Source organism: Columba livia, chromosome 25 (assembly GCF_036013475.1).
Source record: "Columba livia isolate bColLiv1 breed racing homer chromosome 25, bColLiv1.pat.W.v2, whole genome shotgun sequence".
Taxonomy (NCBI): Eukaryota; Metazoa; Chordata; class Aves; order Columbiformes; family Columbidae; genus Columba; species Columba livia.
Genome location: NC_088626.1, coordinates 2918618 through 2940602, shown reverse-complemented (window position 1 = coordinate 2940602; position 21985 = coordinate 2918618). Strand labels below are relative to the sequence as shown.

At 42.0% G+C, this 21985-nt stretch overlaps 1 protein-coding gene across 1 annotated transcript in view; it reads right to left on the bottom strand.

Annotated features, from left to right (window-relative positions):
• Positions 1 to 21985, bottom strand: part of LOC135576353 (uncharacterized) — a 148784-nt gene that overhangs the window by 2165 nt on the left and 124634 nt on the right. The window contains exon 19 of the mRNA XM_065041051.1: positions 1460 to 1538. Within this exon, the coding sequence (XP_064897123.1) occupies positions 1460 to 1538 (79 nt within the window). The remainder of the gene's footprint in view (positions 1 to 1459; positions 1539 to 21985) is intronic.

The following is a 21985-nucleotide window of genomic DNA, read 5'->3' as shown; positions in this document are numbered from 1 at the left end:
AAACACGATCTTTTGTTATCTCCAACAACCTTAGCAGGAGCCAAAGATCTGCAGTGCACATCAGACAGATGTGCATTTCAGCACAGAGCAGATTGCAGGTTTTCAAGCTGCTGGTTTCCATCTGATTTAATATTCAGATTTGCTGGCACACACCAGCAGCTGAAAATGAAGGCCTTCCAGAAACTCAACTTTTCCAGTCATCATGCAATTGTTCATGTGCAACAAAACAGAAAAAGCATATGGGGGCGGCACACCAGTGCTCTGTAATTTCCTTCTCTTTTTACATTTCTGAAACGCGACTGGAAAACATTTTGAAATACGAGTTTTGAAAAAGGAAGCAGACGAGAATTTTCTGTACCGTGTGTTGACGGGTGCTAAGGAAACATATGTTCCAGGAAAGGGCTATTCTGAACTTTGTACAGCTGCGAGCAGAGCTGATCTGCTCAGAGCAGAGAAGAAATTCCACACGCTCAAATTCCTCTAATTACAAAAGCATTATATCAAGCCCAAGTTGGATTTGGAATTTAAAGGTTACCCCGAACACAGCCATATGCAAGTCAAAATTTACCATGAACATATATGATGGTATCAGTTTTATTCAGGGTGACGTTTTTCACTAGACTATAGTAATTAGATTAAGTTTTGGGATACAGCTGTCTCACAGAACTGAAAACTCTCCCTGAGCTGTCATTCACAGAAGGCACTTCTCCATATTTCCCATGTGGTCCTTCATGCTTGTCATTTGAATAAATAATGCTCCTGAACTTACTTTCAGCCACAAAGTGATTTGAAAATTATCACTCTGATCATGCAAAGTCTCTCCTGATTCTAACAAGCTGTCAAGATTTTGAAACTGGCACTGAAAGAAAGGTCATTAGTGAGGGCAAGGAAAGAAAAAGCTGAGGAACAGATTTTCATGCTGGCAGGAAGATGAGGAAAAAAAAATCAGACGTTCTCTCTCCTGTTTTTCTTTCCATGCTCTAAAAATGCTGCTTTGATTCCTTTCAGAAGCTGTTGTCAAAATACCAAGACTTTGATAGGACAGAAAGGGAAAGATCTAAAGGTAGAAGCTGCATCTGCTTTTGGCCTAGAAGTTACTATTTCACAATAGTATTGGCTCTGTATTCACAGGTAGAAGTCTCCTGGATGGGAGATGCTGTACAACAAAGTGAACAGGACACTGGATGAATACAGGAGCACTCAAATGCATTCCACATTTTACTAAGACACTACCAAATATTCAGGCGAAGACTCTGTCATATAAACCAAGCCTAAATAGTTTCCCCAAGTTAGCACAGAGCTCTGAAACCTTATTAAAGACCCCAGTATCAACCTGTATCTTACTGTCCCTGTACAGAAACCAGGCTGTAGCACATCCAGATCTTTATCTTTTTGGAATAAACCAAAAGTTCCTGCTGTCAGCAAACTCTGACATTGGGTGTTGAATGGAACGTCTCACCTTGCATCAGGCAGAGCCTCCCGAGCAGCTCCATAAAGATCCAGGACAGCAGCTGCCGCCTCCTGCTCTCCATGGGGCACTATAACCGAACACATCTTTATATTACTTTGTGCATCTGAACACTGCGGATATAAAGAAGCCAAGACACAACCTTCGGAAACATATTACGGATAAATAAATTGCCTTTGGCATCCCCTCGTTCCTCTTACACATCCAAAGACAGGCTGATTTTGGAGCATTATGAGTCTTCCCAGAGATGTTCAAGCTAATTTAATAGGAATAATCTGTTTATTACAATACATATAGCTTCTACACATCAATTAGGGGGGTGTTGCAAGACTGCTCCCCTGGGCACCATCACAGCTCAGCCACAGCGTGCGCTTCACACACACTTGTGGACTAATATATTATGCAGCACATCTCAGCAATAAACGATATTCCCCATGGGCCTTAGACTTAAAAAGAATGAGTAGGAAGAGAGTCTATGTGTAACCTGTATGAAGTAGGTGTTGAAGATGAACAATAACACAGAAGGTCCTTCTTACATCAGAGATGGGACCTAAAGAGATGATGAAGAACTTGGGTAAGGGATCAAGACAGAAAAGAGACAACAAAAATATGATGTTACAATCTGTCCCAAGGGCTGAAGACCTCTGGTTAGACTGCATCCCTGGGTGATTACAGAATCATAGAGTCATTTTGGTTGGAAGAGACTCAAGATCATGGAGTTCAAGCGTTCTCCCACCACTGGCACTGCCCCATGTCCTGAGAACCTCATGTCCGTCTGTCCAGCCCTCCAGGGATGGTGACTCCAGCACTGCCCTGGGCAGCCTGTTCCAATGCCCCACAGCCCTTTGGGGAAGAAATTGTTCCCCACATCCAACCTCAACCTCCCCTGGCGCAACTTGAGGCCGTTTCCTCTCATCTTTCCTCCATTTCCATCGTCCCCAAACGTTTCCCCTCCTTCCATAGACACCCTTGATCCAAGTAAATAAGCACTATAGAGCCTGGTATGGTATTTTCAGTTCTGCCAGCCCAATGCAAAGCAAAGAGGTTTCTCCAGCATGTCAAGCAACAAAACAGTTTTTGCTGGTGGATGGAACATGGTAGATCATCTATCACTAAGTTCAGACCGAAGTTATCAGGAGGATCAGCTCAGGAATTACTGGTTGTGATTCTAGTGCACATTTTATGAGCAAGATTAAACCACTGTAGTCTGTGCTGACCTTACAAAGCCAGGTCTAGGAAAGTAAACTTTGTTTGCTGCTGGGGGTGAGGATAAGCACGTGCTTTGGTGTTTATGGGATTAAGACCCAAGACTATGAGCTATAACTCACCTGTCATTAAAACAGATGTAAAATGCCTCTAAAACCTTCAATGACGACCACGGCTGAGACTGTCACTGACTTGAATTTGGTTCACATTCCCAAAACCTTGCAATAATTTTACGGCTGGGTACTTAATGGGAATTATTTCTCCCTCCAGAGCAATGTGTTCGTGACTCTCTCAGCTTCTGATTTGCATTTAGACTGCAAGTAAAAAGAATTTTCTTTGCAACAGTCATCTCCCAGTTCTTCACCATTTGAATATTTCCACCCTAATTAATGTCACTTACTGTAAAATATTATTCTGTATTCTGCAGAGTGGCTGTAAATTATTTACTTGTACAACATGTTGACTTTTCATGAGTTGTTTGTACAGTAAGCACCGCACCATCTAAACTGTAGGGGGAGAGAGAAATCAATCATTTGTAATAATACCCAATAGGAGGTTTACCACATGTTATATCAATTTTTATGTCTGACACAAATAGCTGCAGCCATTACTTTGGATTTTTATTTTCTGAAGGGAATTAGAAATTCACTGTTACCTTCTGTTTCTCTCATGCTACCTTGGAAATAACACAATTTAAAGGTGTTCGGAGCCTTTTTTATCCAGTAATTAAGGCGGCACATTAATAAAACACCATTTTAGAATATTCATTAAGCACACGGTCTATATGAAGCGAAAAGCTAATTGGTATGTAACTTAATGAACCCAGCATAAAACAATATAACATTAAGTTAATGAAATGCTTTTTTTAAAAGAAGAGTCACATTTCAACTTCCATTCCATGTCCCGACATATTCTGTGTTGCTTTTGCACGCGTTAAAGTTTTGTTCACTGAAAGCAATCAATATCTAATTACTTCTCTAGTAACCACTGGTGTTGTTACTGAAAGGTGTCTATACCAGCACACTAAAAGACACCATTCAAGACCTATAGATAAAAAAGCACAGATTTCTTGGCTTGCCAAGAAAATTAGTGTTTCTCCTTTGGGTATTTACACTCCCCGGATCTTTCTGCACCTACAGTAAAACTCTTATCCGCGTAGGATGAGCATAAACCCATCACAATAACGCTAAGGATTTAAGGATTTCCAAGAGGAGCAAGGCTCTGTTACACTGCGTGACAGACGATCTGTGCTGAATGATGGATCTGAGGCCGCTCCTCTTACGGATATTAAGGCTGTCACTTGCCTTGGGCAGTGCTGACCGTCCAAATACCTAAAAGATCATCTAAAACTCTACTATCGGGACTGTTTGGCATAAGGATGGCAGCGGGATGAAGTTCATCGCTCCTCAAGTCAGGGCACCTGGGAACAGACAAGGAGGAGTAAAGCAAACGCGCACGAGCCTCAGCAAACCAAGTCAAGCCATCTTCTGATATATCAGAGCACATCGGCGTGTGCTTATATAGAAAGTGCTGCCAATGAGCTATTTGTGAGGGGAAAAATAATAGGAAAACCAGGATAGGAGAAAGAACAGGAAAAAAAACAGTAAAAATAATAAAGTTGAATTGCAATGTTAGATTCTTCTCTCCTAATTCAGGCTTGCCAAATGAATGAAAGGCAGAGTAAAGTAACTCCATCAAATCCCTGCCGCTTTTAAGCGGAAAGCATCGTCCGAAGGTGGACTGCATTTGTAATGTCCTGCCTTACGCGTGCCACACGTGCATCGATAAACGCAACTGAGAAGTGAGGTTGAAAGTAACAGCGCACAGATCTGTAGGTAAGACGTGAACCTCCACAGAAATATTTCACCTAAATTCCGAGCCACCATCCCCCATCATTTTGCTGTACAAAGGTCCCATTTCAGCAAGTTCAAGTGCAGCAAACAAGCCATGACCTATTCCGCTCTGCCCTTTGTGCAGCAAAGCCACATTTCAGCGCTGAATTACAATGTGCATTAAGTTGACGACGTTTAGCATGCGGAGAAGCTGTTAGATATTTATCAGCCAACTCAACGGCTCCCTGTCAAAATCTCTGCTATGAAACTTGAACACAAAACAGACTCAAGATGAATCACCGATACTTTGTGTTTTGATCAATATTTCTGCTTTGGTTAAATATGAGAGCACGAAGCTGTAACTGAAGCACCAGAACGGCGACAGCAGCTTTCCATTTATGTGGAATATTTCAGAAGGGGACTCAAATTCATACTATAGATACACCTATTTTCTCTGGGACAATTGGCATAAATTTAAACGAGCTTTTTCTCTCCACTGAGGTTTAAAGTATCATTTGATACAAATTGCCCTGACATTTTCGCCCTTTTCAGCAAGGTTTTAGAAGCTTAAGTGACTGCAGGATAACCAGCATTGAACCAAGAATGAGTCTGATAAATAGTTGTTCTCAAAAATTAATGAACAATGTCCCTATAACTATGCAATTTATTCAGAATGACACTGCTTCTCCTACTCCTACACTGTGCATTCTTGATACATTATTTAAAAATCAATTTTGGCTAAGAAAGTCCAGTTTACCCATTAATTTTAAAAAAGATTACAAATACTTAAGTTTCCTATTATAGCCAATTTAATTTATTACAAAAAAAAGCAACATCATATGATTTTGATCTATCATAGGTACCAAGAGATAATGGAATGCTAGAGAATATTATGACCATGAAACATGAGGGGAAAGAAGTTATTTCCATTTATAGTGGAAAGTAAATATTTGAGATAATAAACTGGCCAATGTAACTAGTATTAGAATTAGAAATGGAATAGAAGAAGGGATTCCATTTTTAAAGGCCTATTGGTTATTTACGCTCACGCTATAACTACAAGTTATAAAAGGAAGAAAAACAATCTTGTGATAAAAGCTGCTTATTGGAACTAAATCTGAATTCAGATTCTGCCTGCTCCTATATGAGATTGTGTAAGTTCTTCCAACTGCCTGTGCTAAAACTTCCCAGCCGTAAAATGGGAACAATATTTCTTTCCTGGCCTAACTTCTGTTTCTCTGGCCTATTTAAATCTGACACCTTGCACAAAAGAAGAAAAGACTCGTGCTTTCCATGAAGACAAAATAACGACATCCCAGTCTTTGGGGAAGAATTTTGCATCTCGTATGAAATGCTCTGTGCGCACAAGCACAGGCACGTCGCACGAAGAGCCAGAGGCCACGAACGCATTGCAAAGAGCAAGTTTTATTTTGGTTACCTGCCTACCGGGGGTTCTCCGTAGCTGCACCTGAGCTCCCAGGCAGAGGTGGTGGAAGTGGGGACGCAGGCGCTGGTAAGTTTAGCCCTGCTGGAAGATCGTTAGGCCGGCTACGCTCGCCTATATTTAAAGGCTTAGAGCAGATGCAGCCTCTCCTCTTGCTGTGCTCTGCTCTTTCTCCAAATAAAGCAGGAATCTCAGCCAGGATAAGGTACCGTAGGGTTTCTCTCAGGCCTATGTTATCTCACACAAAGGTTCTACTTGTCAAGCACACAAGGTCAGTAGAACAATTAGCGTGATGTATGTGCTTTCTTTATACCCCAGCTGCGGGTCACTTGAGCGCGTTTACCTTTCTCCTCCTCGCCCAATCTTCCGCAATTTGCATACATGCTCATTTGTTTCTTTTAGCAATTAACAAATGATGGTTCTCCCCAGTTTACTGCCAGTGTCTATTTAGAGCTTTTTAAAAAAATTCTCAAATAATTCCACTAGACATCAGGACAAGGCATTTCTAAGCTGGCGTCTGGTGAAGGATGAGGCCCATGGTAAACCGTCCTCCCTTTCGAGTCTTAGATTCTGTTTTGCTTTCCTCCCGTATCAATTATCGAGCTATTTTTGCTATTTGTTCTTAAATAGCTACTTCAACTCAGCTTAGAGAAAAGGATGAGTTCTATTGTGTAATCCAACACCAGGCAATTGACAAGTCATAAAAAAATATGTTCTTTGAATCAAACCACAAAGCCGAATTGAAGCCAACAGCTGTAGCAATGAAGAGAAGCTGAAAACCATTATACAATTTACCAGGCATCACTGAGCAGGCTACAACTCGGTACCGCACTCCAGCAGCTTCTTTTTTATGTTAAAAAATTCAGTGCTTCATTGCTGATGATCCAAAAATGGCAATTTGCTTTGCCTTTCTTTAAAAATTACATACTGCAAATGAAGTGGGGCAAGAAGTCAAAGACAATATCTAAATGATTGTTACAGTGGAACTAAGGAAACATCCTGTAAGCCTATTCTTCCTGATGGGTTTTCAATTAAATACAGAGCTCTGCTTATCATGGTTAATGCTCAGCCACGCTGACCAGCACCGGGCTGAAATACAATAAAACATTTATCTTGATATATTTATGTTTCTGAGTTAATTCTGTTACTGTCTAGACTTTCAAAAACATTTCTGTTCTGAACTTTAGGCTTTGAAGTAGTCTTCCGGTAGGAAAATTGGACTATTCACCCCCTTTAAGGACTCTGCATGATTGGAATATTTGAGTTATGTCATTTTAATATTATTGCCTTTCTGGATTATTACTTGGACACAGACGCCTTGTCAGTTTGAGGCTGCAAAGCACCAGGAGCTGTACAAATACAAAACAGATCAACAAGACAAATTCAGGAGCAAAGCGCTTCTAATTTTTTTTTTTTCAAGGTCATGTGGTTAAAAACTGATGGATCCCAGAAAGTCAGGGGTTGGAAGGGACCGGGAAAGCTCATCCAGTGCAATCCCCCCATGGAGCAGGAACACCCAGATGAGGTTACACAGGAAGGTGTCCAGGCGGGTTGGAATGTCTGCACAGAAGGAGACTCCACAACCCCCTGGGCAGCCTGGGCCAGGCTCTGCCACCCTCACCCCCAACAAGTTTCTTCTCAAATTTCAGTGGAACCTCCTGTGTTCCAGTTTGAACCCATCACCCCTTGTCCTGTCACTGGTTGTCACCGAGAAGAGCCTGGCTCCATCCTCCTGACACTCCCCCTTTAGATATCTGGAAACATGAATGAGTCCCCCCTCAGTCTCCTCTTGTCCAGCTCCAGAGCCCCAGCTCCCTCAGCCTTTCCTCACCCGGGAGATGCTCCACTCCCTTCAGCATCTTTGTTGCCCTGCGCTGGACTCTCTGCAGCAGTTCCCTGTCCTGCTGGAACTGAGGGGCCACAGCTGGACACAATATTCCAGATGTGGTCTCCCCAGGGCAGAGCAGAGGGGCAGGAGAACCTCTCTGACCTACTGACAACCCCATCCCCCTTTGAGTCTAGTTTAAAGCTCTCCAAATGAGCCCTGCTAATTCCTGTCCCAGCATCCTTTTGCCCCTGCAAGAGAAACCTTTCCCACGTATCACTGTTTGGACTGGTGTCTTGTAAAACCAGCCGTTACCAAAGAACCCAAAGCCCTGCCTGTAGCACCAGTCCTGTAGCCAATCGTTTACCGACTGAATTTTTCTATTCCCTCCCATATCATCACCCAAAACTGGAAGGAGGGCAGAGAAAATCACTTGAGCCCCAGACTCTTTCACCATCCATCAAGGCCTTGAAATCTCAAACCCCACTTCCACATCTCAACCATAAAAGCATCAATCCTATATGGTATTAATGGTAACAACATTATAGTTGCTTCAGTTCATTCAGCAATGAAAGGATTATGTGATTTCCGTGGATTCCGAATACAAACCCTTTGACTTCTGCAACCCTAAAATGAGACCCAGGGCCAATTGTAATCCAGGAGATGTGACACCAGAGCTGCTCTGCACAACCTCCAGCAGAAACAGATTGTCTTTGAACATCCTATGGGCTGATATTTCAATATTCCAGCTTCAATATCCATCCCCCAAGGGGTGCAAGGGCTTTCCTGAATGGAAAAGTACGTAACAATGAACCTGATTCATGACTTAGTCTGCAAAGTGCTGGAATACTGACGGTAGCTCCCTCCTCTAATAGCATGTATTTATTCAGATAAGCTGATGTTAGCATCTTCTGGGCAAGCAATCCACAGAGAATCAATACATCAAAAAAATGAATTCTTTATTTATGCAGTACAGCTTACCATAGGAGATTAATTTGACATCTCCACCTGCCATTTAAGTTAACATAACTGCACAATAATGCTGATGTCATTATCTGAAACACTAGTACTTTAGCCCTTTTTTCTATACCGTTGAAGATAATTTAGTCAATATGTTTGCTTACAGAGGGCAATTTTCCAGAGCAGGCAGAGAAATTAACCTAAAGCCAAATGTCATTCTGTAATTGTTTACATATTGTAAAACACCCATTTATTTTGTTGGCTCTTTGCGGTCCAGCCAATTTTATCATTGCCAGTTTACAGGGCCAGGTTGTCGGCAAAAATTAAGTATCTGACCAGCTGCGTTTTTTCTCCTTAAAACACTCTGACAGGTCTTTTTTTTAAAGGCAGTGACCCTTTGCCCATCCATTAATTCCACAGCAAAACAGGTTGTGGAACATTAGATGTGATATTTTGCTGTTGGTTGGACACCCTGGGGTATGAAGAGCCCGAAGGCTGCCAAGCTCTCCTCATGGGCTTCATCCAAATCCATTTTATGATCCAAGAGAGATGCAGCTTTCCATGTTGAATAGTGTCTAGCAGAACAGTAGCTGGAGCATCTAACCATTAAAATCATGATCTGTCTGTGCACGTCCCACGAGCAGAGAGCACAGAATTATTTCTCCTTCTTTAATAAGCAGCTTGGGAGTCTGTTTATCTGGACAAGCTCCTGGGAAGCATCTGAAATTATTCATCTACTCTATTAATGCCACTTGAAGAATCTTCTTTCCAGGTTCTTATGGAGTTTTTCAAGTGAACACAATCATCATTTCCTGGATCTCGGCTTTTCAAACCAGCAAACGTTCTCCTGCCAATTCAAATGAACACAACCGAGCAGCTCCCACATGGAAAACCCCCAACCCCTGGTCTGCAGACATCTCAGCTGTCATCACTTGAGGCTTTTTAATGAAACACAAATATGGAACTCAGAGATGACATCAAAATAAGGCACTGAGGTGCAAACTCTCCCGTAGCAACTCTAAGCCCTTAAAACTTATTTTCCAGTGTCATTTTAGTGATCAAACTTCAGACATGGGGGAAGAACGCAGCCAGAGGGAACCTTCACTAAATTCCACTCAGTAGCTGCAAGCAGCAGCTCCGTTTCTGACTTCCAACAGAGATTATATCAGACATTGATTTTAACTCACGCAAGAAAGTACGTGTTGAGATGCCTGCAACAAAGGCAGCTGATTGTACCTTTCGAAAAAATACCACTTGAAAGGGAGAGAGAAGAGCTTGACTTCTCAGAGACACAAGTTGTATCTATCACGCTATTAACTTAAAAGATGGAAAAATCATCTTATTGCAAAGTCGCCAACTTTAATCTTTCTGAATTGGTTGGAAATACATCTTTACAGTGAAATGAAATACGTAGCTTTGAGTATAGTAATTTCTGGACTGGGGACGGTTTCCTCCTTTCTTTGCCTTTTTTTTTTTCCCCCAATTGAACTCATTTCTGGCAATTTCCTACCGTCTCATGATTGCTGTATAAAGGGCACATCACAACATTTGCTGAGCAACCGCAATTCCGAAGAATTAAGTGCTAAAGATTTCTAAATTGTGTCTGTTTTTATCAATCACCTGTAGCTTGAATACACTGAATTGAAATGACTGCACAACATACACCAAAATTCTCCAGAAGGGCTGTGAAGATGTTATTTTACCATATAAGCCAAGGATAAGTGAGGAGGAGAGAAATAAAAACAACAGCAACACTAAGGACGGCAATGTTATACATATATGTATAGCAATATTTTCTTTTTAAACTCAAGGTATGAAAAAAGGCTACATATAGTTTCATGATCATATGGCTTGCAACACTATTGGCTATGTTCTCCATATGGATTTTTATTTAAAAAAACAAAAGCACAGATTAACATTTTAAAGTCTCAAACACCGAGCAGCAGCTGAAAAGTAATTTTGCCTAAAGCCTGTATCTTATTGATATTTTAAAATGTCGTTCAGAACCCGCACAACACATATGGAAAAATATGTGAAAGCAGGTTTTCTATTCTGGAGAAAGTAACCTAAATAAAACAAAGCAAAGGTTTTGATGATCTACTCCGTTATTTCCTCACACATAGCAGAGTTTTTTGGAACACTGACTGGCACATGCAGTAAATGGGCTTTTCTTAATTTTGCTTTTCTTGGCAATACATTAAATCCCTGATATATCCAAGTGGTCCACTAGCAGAGACCAGAGATGCTCTAATTTGGGCAGCAAGGCTCTGTGGTACCTCTGTGTTAACAGGGACATGGGGATCTTCCCATCCCAACCTGTCACCTAAGGTCCCCTCCCGCAACAACGTCATCTTCCTTCCACCTGCTTCTCACACCAGTGTTATGGATGTGGAAACTGAAGCAATTGTATCTATTGAACTGATTGCCTTCAAATTCACCAGTAGCAAAAATATGGGCAGTAACTGCTATTCTGCAGCAGCTGTTCCTAAATAAGACTTCTTTTTTGTTAAGCCCTATATGAATGTCAAATCTGCCCAAAAGATTCTTAATTTACTAACACTGGAACTAAGAAAACTCCATTTATTTACATATTTAGTGCGCTGGTTATTCTCAAAGCAAAGAAGGAAGACCAGGAAAAATTTTGCCTTGTTTTTGATGTCGAAATATCAGATCCCAAGATTTTGCTATTTCACTTTTGCTGCTGCCCTGGGAAAGGTGCCGGTTGCCATGGCAACGCCCGTCTCCATGGCGATGCACCACGCACAAGACATCGCGGTGTCAGCACCCACACGGAGCACGACGTGAAGCGAACACCCCGTGGGGCTCCGTGGAAACCACCGGGACATCTGCTGAGAAACACACCACAGGGTTCATCGGGCTCAGTCGGAAGGGCGGGATGGGATAGGAAGAAGGTGCAGTCAATAAAGCAAGGAGCCAATATATCTGCTTCCTCTCCTGCATAGTACAGATGTTCTCTTTAAATTCCAACCAATTATTTCCTTGTTTCTGCACTCCCACATCAACTGTTTGTCTCTCCTGTTCTCCTTTTCTCTTTCTTGTCCATTCCATCCCGGGCAATCTCGTTCAGAAGTACAAACCCAGCTGTGCTGTCAGCTTGCAGATCTGCCTGGGCTTCTGCCTCTCCCCTCAATGAAAATCACATTGGCTCTAAATACTAAATCACTTTTGGGATGGGATATTCAAACCTGCTTGGAAATAGATGAGCAGACACTTCCCTGCCTGTCATCCATTCCCATGTATAAATTACTAAGACTTGTTTTAAATAAATGGCTGGTAAGTACTTAATATGCAATGTAAAACCACCTGTGACATGATTCATGACTTATTAATCACCAAGCCCTAGAAATATGGACCAATTAATTTTACGAAGAGCACCTTGCATAATTTTTGTCAATTCTGAGTCTACAGACTGCATAGAAAAAAAAATTAAGATCCCCTATATATCGTGCACAAATTTGAATAAATCTAATCTCTTTCCAATACTATTTCTCTTTCTAGGCAAGGGTGACATTTATTCGCTTAAATATCGCTTGCGTTACCAGGTACCTGGCCGGTATTAGATCACAAATATAAATAAAAGTCTATGTAACATACTGCTGGAAAACACCAATAAATCTGCCATTGACTTATAACTGAGAACCATGCAGTAGAATATTGTTTTCTCCTTACATATGGAAAATCTGTTGGAACAGAGTAAGCAGGAACCAAAGGGATTAACAGAAGTTATAGAGTTCAGAAAGAAGGTGAAAGAAGATTAAAACTTGGAGGGCAGCATTTATCTTTCTTCAACATGTTAAGGAATATCATATTCATGTCCACTGTTATCATCCCTGTTGAATCAGGACAGGATTTCACCACACAACACAGAATGTGATTAATTCTACAGGCATCGAAAACAAATTGCCAAATTTAGCCTTTATTGCCTTTCTTTTCTGCATGGTAGAGCCTGCAAAAGCTACTTGAGAGGTCATAATAAAATAGTATAAAACTGAAACAGCCTAGATTTGAAGTGGTATTCAGCTTTAGATATAGACAGAAAACCTCTACATGGACTATCCTGTAGCTAACGAGTGTAACACACCCTGGTAGCATCAGGGGAGAGGATGAGTCTGGACGATGGACGAGACATGATCATCACGTTGCACCAAGTTTCCCAGGTCGTACAGACTCCCAGCTGCTTCTTAACACAGGGCAGCAGAACAGCTGGGACACTGCCAGGAGAACGGCCCTTCCTGCTGACACACCAGCTCGGTATTGAAACGGCATTAACGGCAGTGACACCGTCATTTAGCTTTCCAAGGAGGGAGACGACACAAATACCTCTTCTTGCTTCCCACTGCACTACTGCATTCTTTGAAGTTTCTCTGCTGAATGAGTCTCTATATTCAGAGCAAATATCATTGGAGGCTAATGAGCATTTGCCTGGAAAAAGGTTCAAACACCTGGGTTACTGAATTATTGGACACTGTGTTATGACTGCAACAAGGGGCCTAATTAGTGCCAATTGTAATGCCAGGCTTTGTAACTTGGACAATTGTCCAGTCGGAACTGAACTGGGGCCAAGCTCCTGACGGTCAACTACACATAATCAGGTCTGTGAACTTCACTGAAGTCTGTTCCTTGAATCCAGCCTTAGTTACACCGGCAATAAGCTGCAGTGGCAGAATGAATTTAAACCTCACTTGGCTATTTCACAAACAGAACAAGGACAAACATCCATCTAATTGAGCAGAGATACATGCATGCCCAGAATAACCAACCAGCTTTTCTGAGTTCAGACTAAACAGCACCAAGCCAGCTCCTGCGCCTACAATATTCCACTTCGGCACTACCTTGGCGGTGCAACCACCTCATATATCGCATTTTCCTATTTATTTTCACCGCTAAAGAAAATGTTTATTATTACCGTGCGAATAATCGACCCAGAAGAAGCGGAAAATAACTGCTAAAAAGAAGCAAGCAAAGTTTCCCTATAGGCCACTAACAAATGGTGTGTTAGATTTGTGATACTTCGAGGCAAATATGTGGGATTCCTGCCGGCCTTCGCACTAATTTTCAGATGCAACAGGCCTCTAGATACTTAAAATTAGATTAAAAACATGCACACATTTGAAAGTGTCCTTGTAAACATCCGCAAACCCCTCAAAATAAACGACCCAGGATGGGGAGCACAGTTCACATTTCACAGCAGCTAAAGGTACAAGTTACTATTCAACTGAAAAAAGCAATGGGAAAAGCAGCATTCAAAATTAATTCAAAAGGAGTGAGCCTAAGATTTAATCCAGTGCTTTTTACTCTCTGGAAGCTCTCAGCACACCCATGGTCTGTCTTACAGGGAATATTTTCTTACAATTTGAGGAAGCGCTGAAAATAAACACGAATATTGTGGCAGAGCTGCACTCACGCAGCACTAGAATCCGCTGCAGCCTCCGCTTTTCCCCTCAGAAGCTATTTTATCCGCAGAGCCACACGTCAATATCTGTATTTCAGTCCCTGGCTCCAGGGGTCCGTTTATTGTTTCAACATCAATCAAGTTTCTTCTCAAAAAAAAGTTAAAGCAGCTCCTGCCTCCTTATTTCTGTTTTCTCAAGCGCGCTTTCTCCCCGCTGTTCCAGCCAGAGCTCCCCAGCATCCCTCTGCTCCGCGAGCTCATTTCGGCTTCTCCAGGAGAGAAGCGGCTGATTAATCACAGCCGGTGCTGCATCCCCCTCCTCTAAACAACTACAATATGACCTGGACCAACCTGAACCACGAGGGCTGAGGAACCTTCTCCTGCAGGCGAGCTTTTACAAAACCAGCTATTGCTGCTTTCTTTGATCACTGATCAAATATCAGACTGCAGAAATCACTGGTTTCACCCAACTTTTATCCAGTACAATGTAACAAAACAACACCCTCTTTCCTTTGGGTTTGTTTTCTCCATTTCTTCCTAGGTGGCCTCTGTATTGTTTCTTTGACTTGTACACCCTGCTCAGTATTTCATGATGTACAGTTTACAACTTTTCCTCCCATTCCAGGGAACACCGATCCACTGGAAATCAGCAAGTTTGCTGATGACACCAAGCTGGGAGGAGTGGCTGACACGCCAGAGGCTGTGCTGCCAACAAGGCCTGGACAGGCTGGAGAGTTGGGCAGGGAAACATTTAATGAAATAGAACAAGGGCAAGTGTAGAGTCTTGAATCTGGGTAGAAACAACCCCAGGGTCCAGTATAAGTTGGGGAATGACCTATTAGAGAGCAGCGTAGGGGAAAGGGACCTGGGGGTCCTGGGGACAGCAGGGTGACCATGAGCCAGCACTGGGCCCTTGTGGCCAGGAAGCCAATGGTACCTGGGGTGGGTTAGAAGGGGGTGGTCAGTAGGTCAGAGAGGTTCTCCTGCCCCTCTGCTCTGCCCTGAGGAGACCACACCTGGAATATTGTGTCCAGCTGTGGCCCCTCAGTTCCAGCAGGACAGGGAACTGCTGCAGAGAGTCCAGCGCAGGGCAACAAAGATGCTGAAGGGAGTGGAGCATCTCCCGGGTGAGGAAAGGCTGAGGGAGCTGGGGCTCTGGAGCTGGACAAGAGGAGACTGAGGGGGGACTCATTCATGTTTCCAGATATCTAAAGGGGGAGTGTCAGGAGGATGGAGCCAGGCTCTTCTCGGTGACAACCAGTGACAGGACAAGGGGTAATGGGTTCAAACTGGAACACAAGAGGTTCCACTTAAATATGAGAAGAAACTTGTTCCTGGTGAGGGTGGCAGAGCCTGGCCCAGGCTGCCCAGGGGGTTGTGGAGTCTCCTTCTGTGCAGACATTCCAACCCGCCTGGACACCTTCCTGTGTAACCTCATCTGGGTGTTCCTGCTCCATGGGGGGATTGCACTGGATGAGCTTGCCAGGGCCCTTCCACCCCTGACATTCTGGGATTCTGTGAAAGCTTTCAGCCCACGTTGCAGCCGTGTCAATAGGAGGGAAAATTATAAATACTGAGAGAGTAAATCTACCTTTCAGGCTTAAGGGAGTCAACCCTTTGGTACCTTTTGAAGCCCCATGCTTTGAATTGTGAATTTAGAGCTCAAAAATCCATAGCTGAAAGATCCCAACAATAAAATTTCATAAGCAAATGGGTGAAATTGAAATAGTGCTATTAAATCTTATTACACCCCAGGTGCTTTGTGACTCAAATGGATTCTGACCCAGTGTCATATATTTACAGGACATGTCAAATATTTATTATACTTTGTCACTCAGCTTCTGCCAGGTACCACTTACACACTTCTGAGCATAACACTTTAATCACTAGTTGTTTGGTTTCATTTCCATAAACCATTCAGCATAATCTACTGCCGATGTCAGAGTAACACAAATACAAATTATAAAGGATTTCTTTTTCTTCCTTATGTACCTCCCTGTCACATACTTGAGCTTCAGAAATCTGTCCACAATTTAAATCGCTGCATCTTAAGACTGTATTAGCAAGAAGAAGCACTTTGATCCTGTAAACGTCAAGCACCCACATCTCCCTATGGCTCTTTCAAGTCAGTAAAAGAGGAAAATGAGAAAAACGCAGCTATACTTCAATATTAGATAGTCACCATTCTCTTATTTCTGTTCTGAAGTGCTGGATAGCGTAACGCCCTATGGATGGATTGACCAAAGTGACACAGGTTTCCTGCTGCACAGTAGTAGGTCCACAAGGTTTGAGGTTTGTAGGGTTTTTTTGTTTTAACCTCGGAGAATGGAGACCTTCAATTTTTACTGGAGTAAATTACAGTGGAATTTTGCATTTAAATTGCAAACCCGACATTTGATGAAATAATGTATATGCACTATAAAAAACCTAAGCAGTACAAGGCATAATTGGCATCCGGGAGTCAATTACTTTGCTCATGAAGTGGTTGGTTCTATAAAGTTAGTGACATAATTCAGGCTACAAATCAGTTACACTGCTAATCCTTGACAAGTCTCACCTGCATTATTTGGTTCAATAACTTTTATTTATTTATTTTCTAAGTGGTTTTAAAGTCAATTTCAATTAGTTCCCTACCCGGGAAATACAAACGAGGAAATGAAGAACTGGTGGGTATTCCCAAGATTTTAAAGATGTAATAAAGACATGGATTAGCAGCCTTGATCAAGTATCAGGCTCTGAAAAGGCATCAAAGCATTTTTCACAGCAGCTTTCTGAAATATTTGATGCACACAGGAGCATCCACAGACTTTTCCATGGAGACAGAAAAAGCGAGGAGTAACTCCAGCCAGCTCCGACTTACAAAGCTGAGCCCAGCCCTAAGTCTACACGATGCTCAGACTGATTTTGTAAAATAAAGTTAGTCCCACAAAGTCATTAAGCCAGTGGTTAAGCCTGAAATGGAAGAATTCTGGTACCATGCAGGTTTTCAGGCTGGTCCCATAAGGGAACATCCATTCAAATACCTGTTAGGGCACCAAGAAGCTGCGACAGTCCCGCAGTTTTAATTGTCTCCCTTCTCAATGTGCTGAGAGCAGCAGCCGCCACATGACAAAGTGCTTGTTCTGATAATTAAATTATAACAAAGAGTCGACAGATACTTGCGAAATTTACATTTTTATATCAAATATGACATTTGATAGCGACGATCCAAATGCCTGGAAATCTGTCTTTTCAGCTCTAATGACTCCTACAGTAATAAACACCTTGTGCTGTGACCCTTGCCAGGCTCTTTGTAAAGTTGAGGGGACGTTTATTGCTATGTATATGCCCATTCTATTAAAGTTATTGCCGAAAATAACCATATTCCTTCAGTTGCCTTGGTGGATTTATCCAAGTTTTCCGATTTTATACCTTTGTGGCGGAGAGACTGCTTGCATGAAAATTTAGTATGCTATATAACTCCCCATGAAAAGAGATCTTGGAACATCTGCAGATACATAACACGGAGCTTATTAGTAACACTCCTGTAGCTAAAGGCTACAGACAAAATTAGAGACCAAAATATCCAGTATTTTGCACATACGTAAGGATACTAAACAGCCATTCCTGGATATTATGCTTTTTGCTAAATTAGTTATCTGCATCATTGAGTAAGGAAAAAAGCAAAACAAGCTACGTACACACAGACAGGTCCTTATTTAAGTACATATTTCTTTTGGAAAACTGTTCCAGGAGAGAACAGAAGAATAAACTAATAACTAATAAGCCTGTTCCCAACCTCCATTCCTCAACCAATTACTACTTGGATATGAATTACTGAAAGCAATGGGATTTGGGACAAAAAGAAAGGGTAAGCCACCTAGCTTGCTAAATTCATTCTTTGCAGCCAGAGCTTTCCTGCATGTCTCTGGTGTTGTTTCTTTGCAAATCTCATGTGAAATCTCATCAAGGCGCTGAGGTTTTATTTAAGGGTGCAGGGGAAATGTGCTTAAGGACAGAGGAGCGGAGAAGGGGCGGGCATGAGGGCCAATGAACCATCAAGAAAAGGTTGTCGAGAATGGAACAAGAAAGAAATTTACTCAGAGAGCCTTAAGAAAAGGAAATAAAAACATGTCAGAAACATTACCCCAAACTGTGAAATACATAATGTCAGCAAAAGGCAGATGAGGCGGTGTTACTGTAACTGAGCCTTTATTAGTGCCGCTAGGAAAAACAAGAAATTCCACATCGGAGCACATTATTTTTCCATTGACCTTGATCATTCAATCTTAAGCTATTAGCAAATCCCATGACAAGAGCCTGATGAGCAAAAGAGCCTGGTGCAAGAGAGCCTGGGCAGCTGGGTGCTAATAAATACATTGAGAGAAAAGACTTTTTGGCAAAGCCATGAAAATAGAACATGTCAACGCACGAGGATTTGGAGTGTGGGGAGAGGAAAGCAGAGCAGAATCTCAAAAGCTGTGGTTTTTCTCCTTTCCTCACTCTTGACAGCTCCTTCTCAGTCATTTCTGTCTTCCCCATGCTTGAGCTTTGGGGAAAGAGAAAGGGATGACATGAAATTACAGCAGTTGTCTGCTGAGCCATTTCTACTGAATCTCATAGCTTCACCAGAAGCTGAGCTCTTGGCATCTTGTTGCACCAGCCGCCAAGCTTATCTTTCTTCCCATAATTTGAAATCAAGCCTAGAAAAGCCAGCGGAAAGGCCACAGCAACACCCTGAGCACCGTGTCCGTCTAGGGAATGTCAACCAGGACACCACCCTATGATACTTTTCCTTTACAACACGAAAGAAATACAATAATATAGGAAAGAAATAACAATAGGCAAAGAGCCATCACCTTTAGTTTCAATATCACACTGTCACAGCTCAAATTCTCCTGAGCTTAAAACAAATACTCCCGGGCAGAAATCAATAAAATCAAACGCAAACAGTCAACAAGGCTGATGAACACCTGTACTTCATAAGTTCTCTGTCTTATTTATTTAGCATCCAGCTAAAGCCTTTCTTCCTGAGGAAAATCAAATGGCAGAGCATTGCCCATGGGAGGTGGACTTTTTTCTCTTGCTTATGAAATATCCAACATTGCTTACACTACACAAGGAGGCATCTGTCTGTGTTACTTTTATTGACACCAATTAGTCCTTTATTACATTTCCTGAGATTTGTTATGTGCAGTAATTAATATACCAGGCTACCAATCAAATCAGCATTTGCCAATAAGGTTGGCCAGCATAAAATACATGCAGGGTTTTTCGAGTTTTTAGCCATGTAATTACTGAGCTCCAAATTACCTAATGGAAGAAAATGATCTGAAATTGTATTAACATATACATATTCTGCTGCTTTTGAAATAACTCCTGAAAATGGTTATATCTTTTCTTCCATGAGAACTGTAAACTCAGAGTGCTATTTCTCATCCATCTCTTAGATTCTGGCCTTATATACCATATACATATTTTCATGGATGACTAAATGCCTTTTAATATTCTCCATGAATAAAGCATTAAAAGCTTACTGAAATTAAGACTATTCAAGAAAGCACTGACACTTAAATGGTGAGCAGTGTTTTAAAGGTGCTTAATTACAAATTGGAAATACGTATGATAACAGAACCATTCATACTGCATATAAAAAAGATTTTGTTATGCACAGGTTCTCTCAAGCAATCGAACAGAGTCATTAAAGAACTCCCATATTTAAAGCAATGTTTTCTTAATGGAAGAAGAAATCATTATGTAACGGTTTGTTTGCCTTTTTTATTTGAATCCTAAGGCCCTGACTCTCTTCTCAATTGAGATTAAAATTCACATTTCACTTAAACACCCTACCACAATTCAATGCGAGTTTTATCTGATTTTTAAGGAATCACAGAATCCCAGAACGTCAGGGATTGGAAGGGACCTCGAAAGCTCATCCAGTGCAATCCCCCCATGGAGCAGGAACACCCAGATGCCATTGGCTTCCTGCCCACAAGGGCCCAGTGCTGGCTCATGGTCACCCTGCTGCCCCCAGGACCCCCAGGTCCCTTTCCCCTACGCTGCTCTCTAATAGGTCATTCCCCAACTTATACTGGAACCTGGGGTTGTTCCTACTCAGATTCAAGACTCTACACTTGCCCTTGTTCTATTTCATTAAATGTTTCCCTGCCCAACTCTCCAGCCTGTCCAGGTCTCTGATGGCAGCACAGCCTCTGGCGTGTCACCACTCCTCCCAGCTTGGTGTCATCAGCAAACTTGCTGACAGTCACTCTATTCCCTCGTCCAAATCATGGATGAATATATTGAATAACAGCGGCCCCAGCACTGCCCCCTGAGGCACTGCACTAGATCCAGGCCTCAACTGGACTCTGCCCATTGACCACGACTCTCTGGCTTCTTCCCTTCAGCCAGTTCGCAGTCACCTCACTACCCGCTCATCCAGACCACACTCCCTCAGTTTAGCTGTGAGGATGCTGTGGGAGACTGTGTCAAATGCCTTACTGGAGTCAAGACAGACCACATCCACCCGCCCTGCCATCATCCATCCAGCTGGCTCAGATTCCTGCATGACAAAACCTCTTTCCCCTTCAAAAACATTTTCCTTTTCCAACTCTCAGACACCTCAACCTCCTTTTGGGATGATTTAACTTACCCAAATCTCCTTTGGGGATGATTTAACTTCAATGGAGAGAGGGGAGGACAATTCTACTACTCCAGTACTCCAGACACCGCGGTAAAAGGGGCTGTGTGGCTATAGAAAGAGGGATGGTTTAGATGACCAGCCAAGCTGTTCACAGGACTTCTAAGAGCAAAGTGAACAACAGGAGTGAGAGAACACCCAAACCAGCTCCTGCATTTGCTCCTTGCAGAGCTGGTTCAGCTTGCACAGAAACAGCAGGTTCCTCACAGCTTGTTTGCTTCAAATGTTTTGCACTTTCTGGACCAAGCCTGCTGCAAGATGCAGGAATGGAACTGCTAAACGTGCTGCTTTGCAGAACGCCGTGTGTGGCCTAGCAAAACTGCAAGAAAAACTAAACCTTTATACATGTAGTTTGCTAGAAAACATAAATGTCTTCCCTGCAATTTATTCCCCTTTTCCCACTTTTAATGGCAAAATGAAGCGTTCGCCCATGTTTTCTTCATGAAAGATAAAACCCTTGCTCTTTTTGTCTGAAAAGCTGAAATTTGAAAAAAGCATCAACACAAAAATCACATAAGAGTAGCAGAAAATTAATACTGTTATCACATGCCAAAGAATAAAACACACTTAGAGTAGCTGCCAAACCATTTGCTGAGATGCAAACAATCCTGCTGCCCGCCTTTAGTGGGCTCTTTCAGCAATTTTACAGAATTGTAAACATATTCACTTAAATTGCGTTGCTTCCGATTCTGAATGGTATCACTAAAACCCCAAAGTCAGAGGAGAATACTGTTTTCTGACAGAATCTCAATTTCCTGAAAGAGAGAGAATACAAACAGCTTCATTGTGTCTCTGCCAGAGGTTCCCTTCACAAAGAGGTAAATGACTCCACTTCCTTACCTTTGGTGTTTGTGTCACCATTACTTATCTGCAAGTTTATTATTTTATATCTAGAAACAACAACTTGCCACTGTATCTTTGCCTAAATACATTCGAGCGAGATAAGAATAAGCCCACTCTAGGTGATGAAAATAAACTTGCGCATTATACTAAACAATAACATCTATGAAAAGAGAATTAAGCACATTGTGTGTATGGTAATTAACACTTGCAGCATGAAGTTAATAGCTGTAATCTTCTGACCTGTGCTATGTGGGAGGCCCAACTGTTACATTGTGTCTTTATAGACTTTATTTCACATTATACAAAGGAGAACAA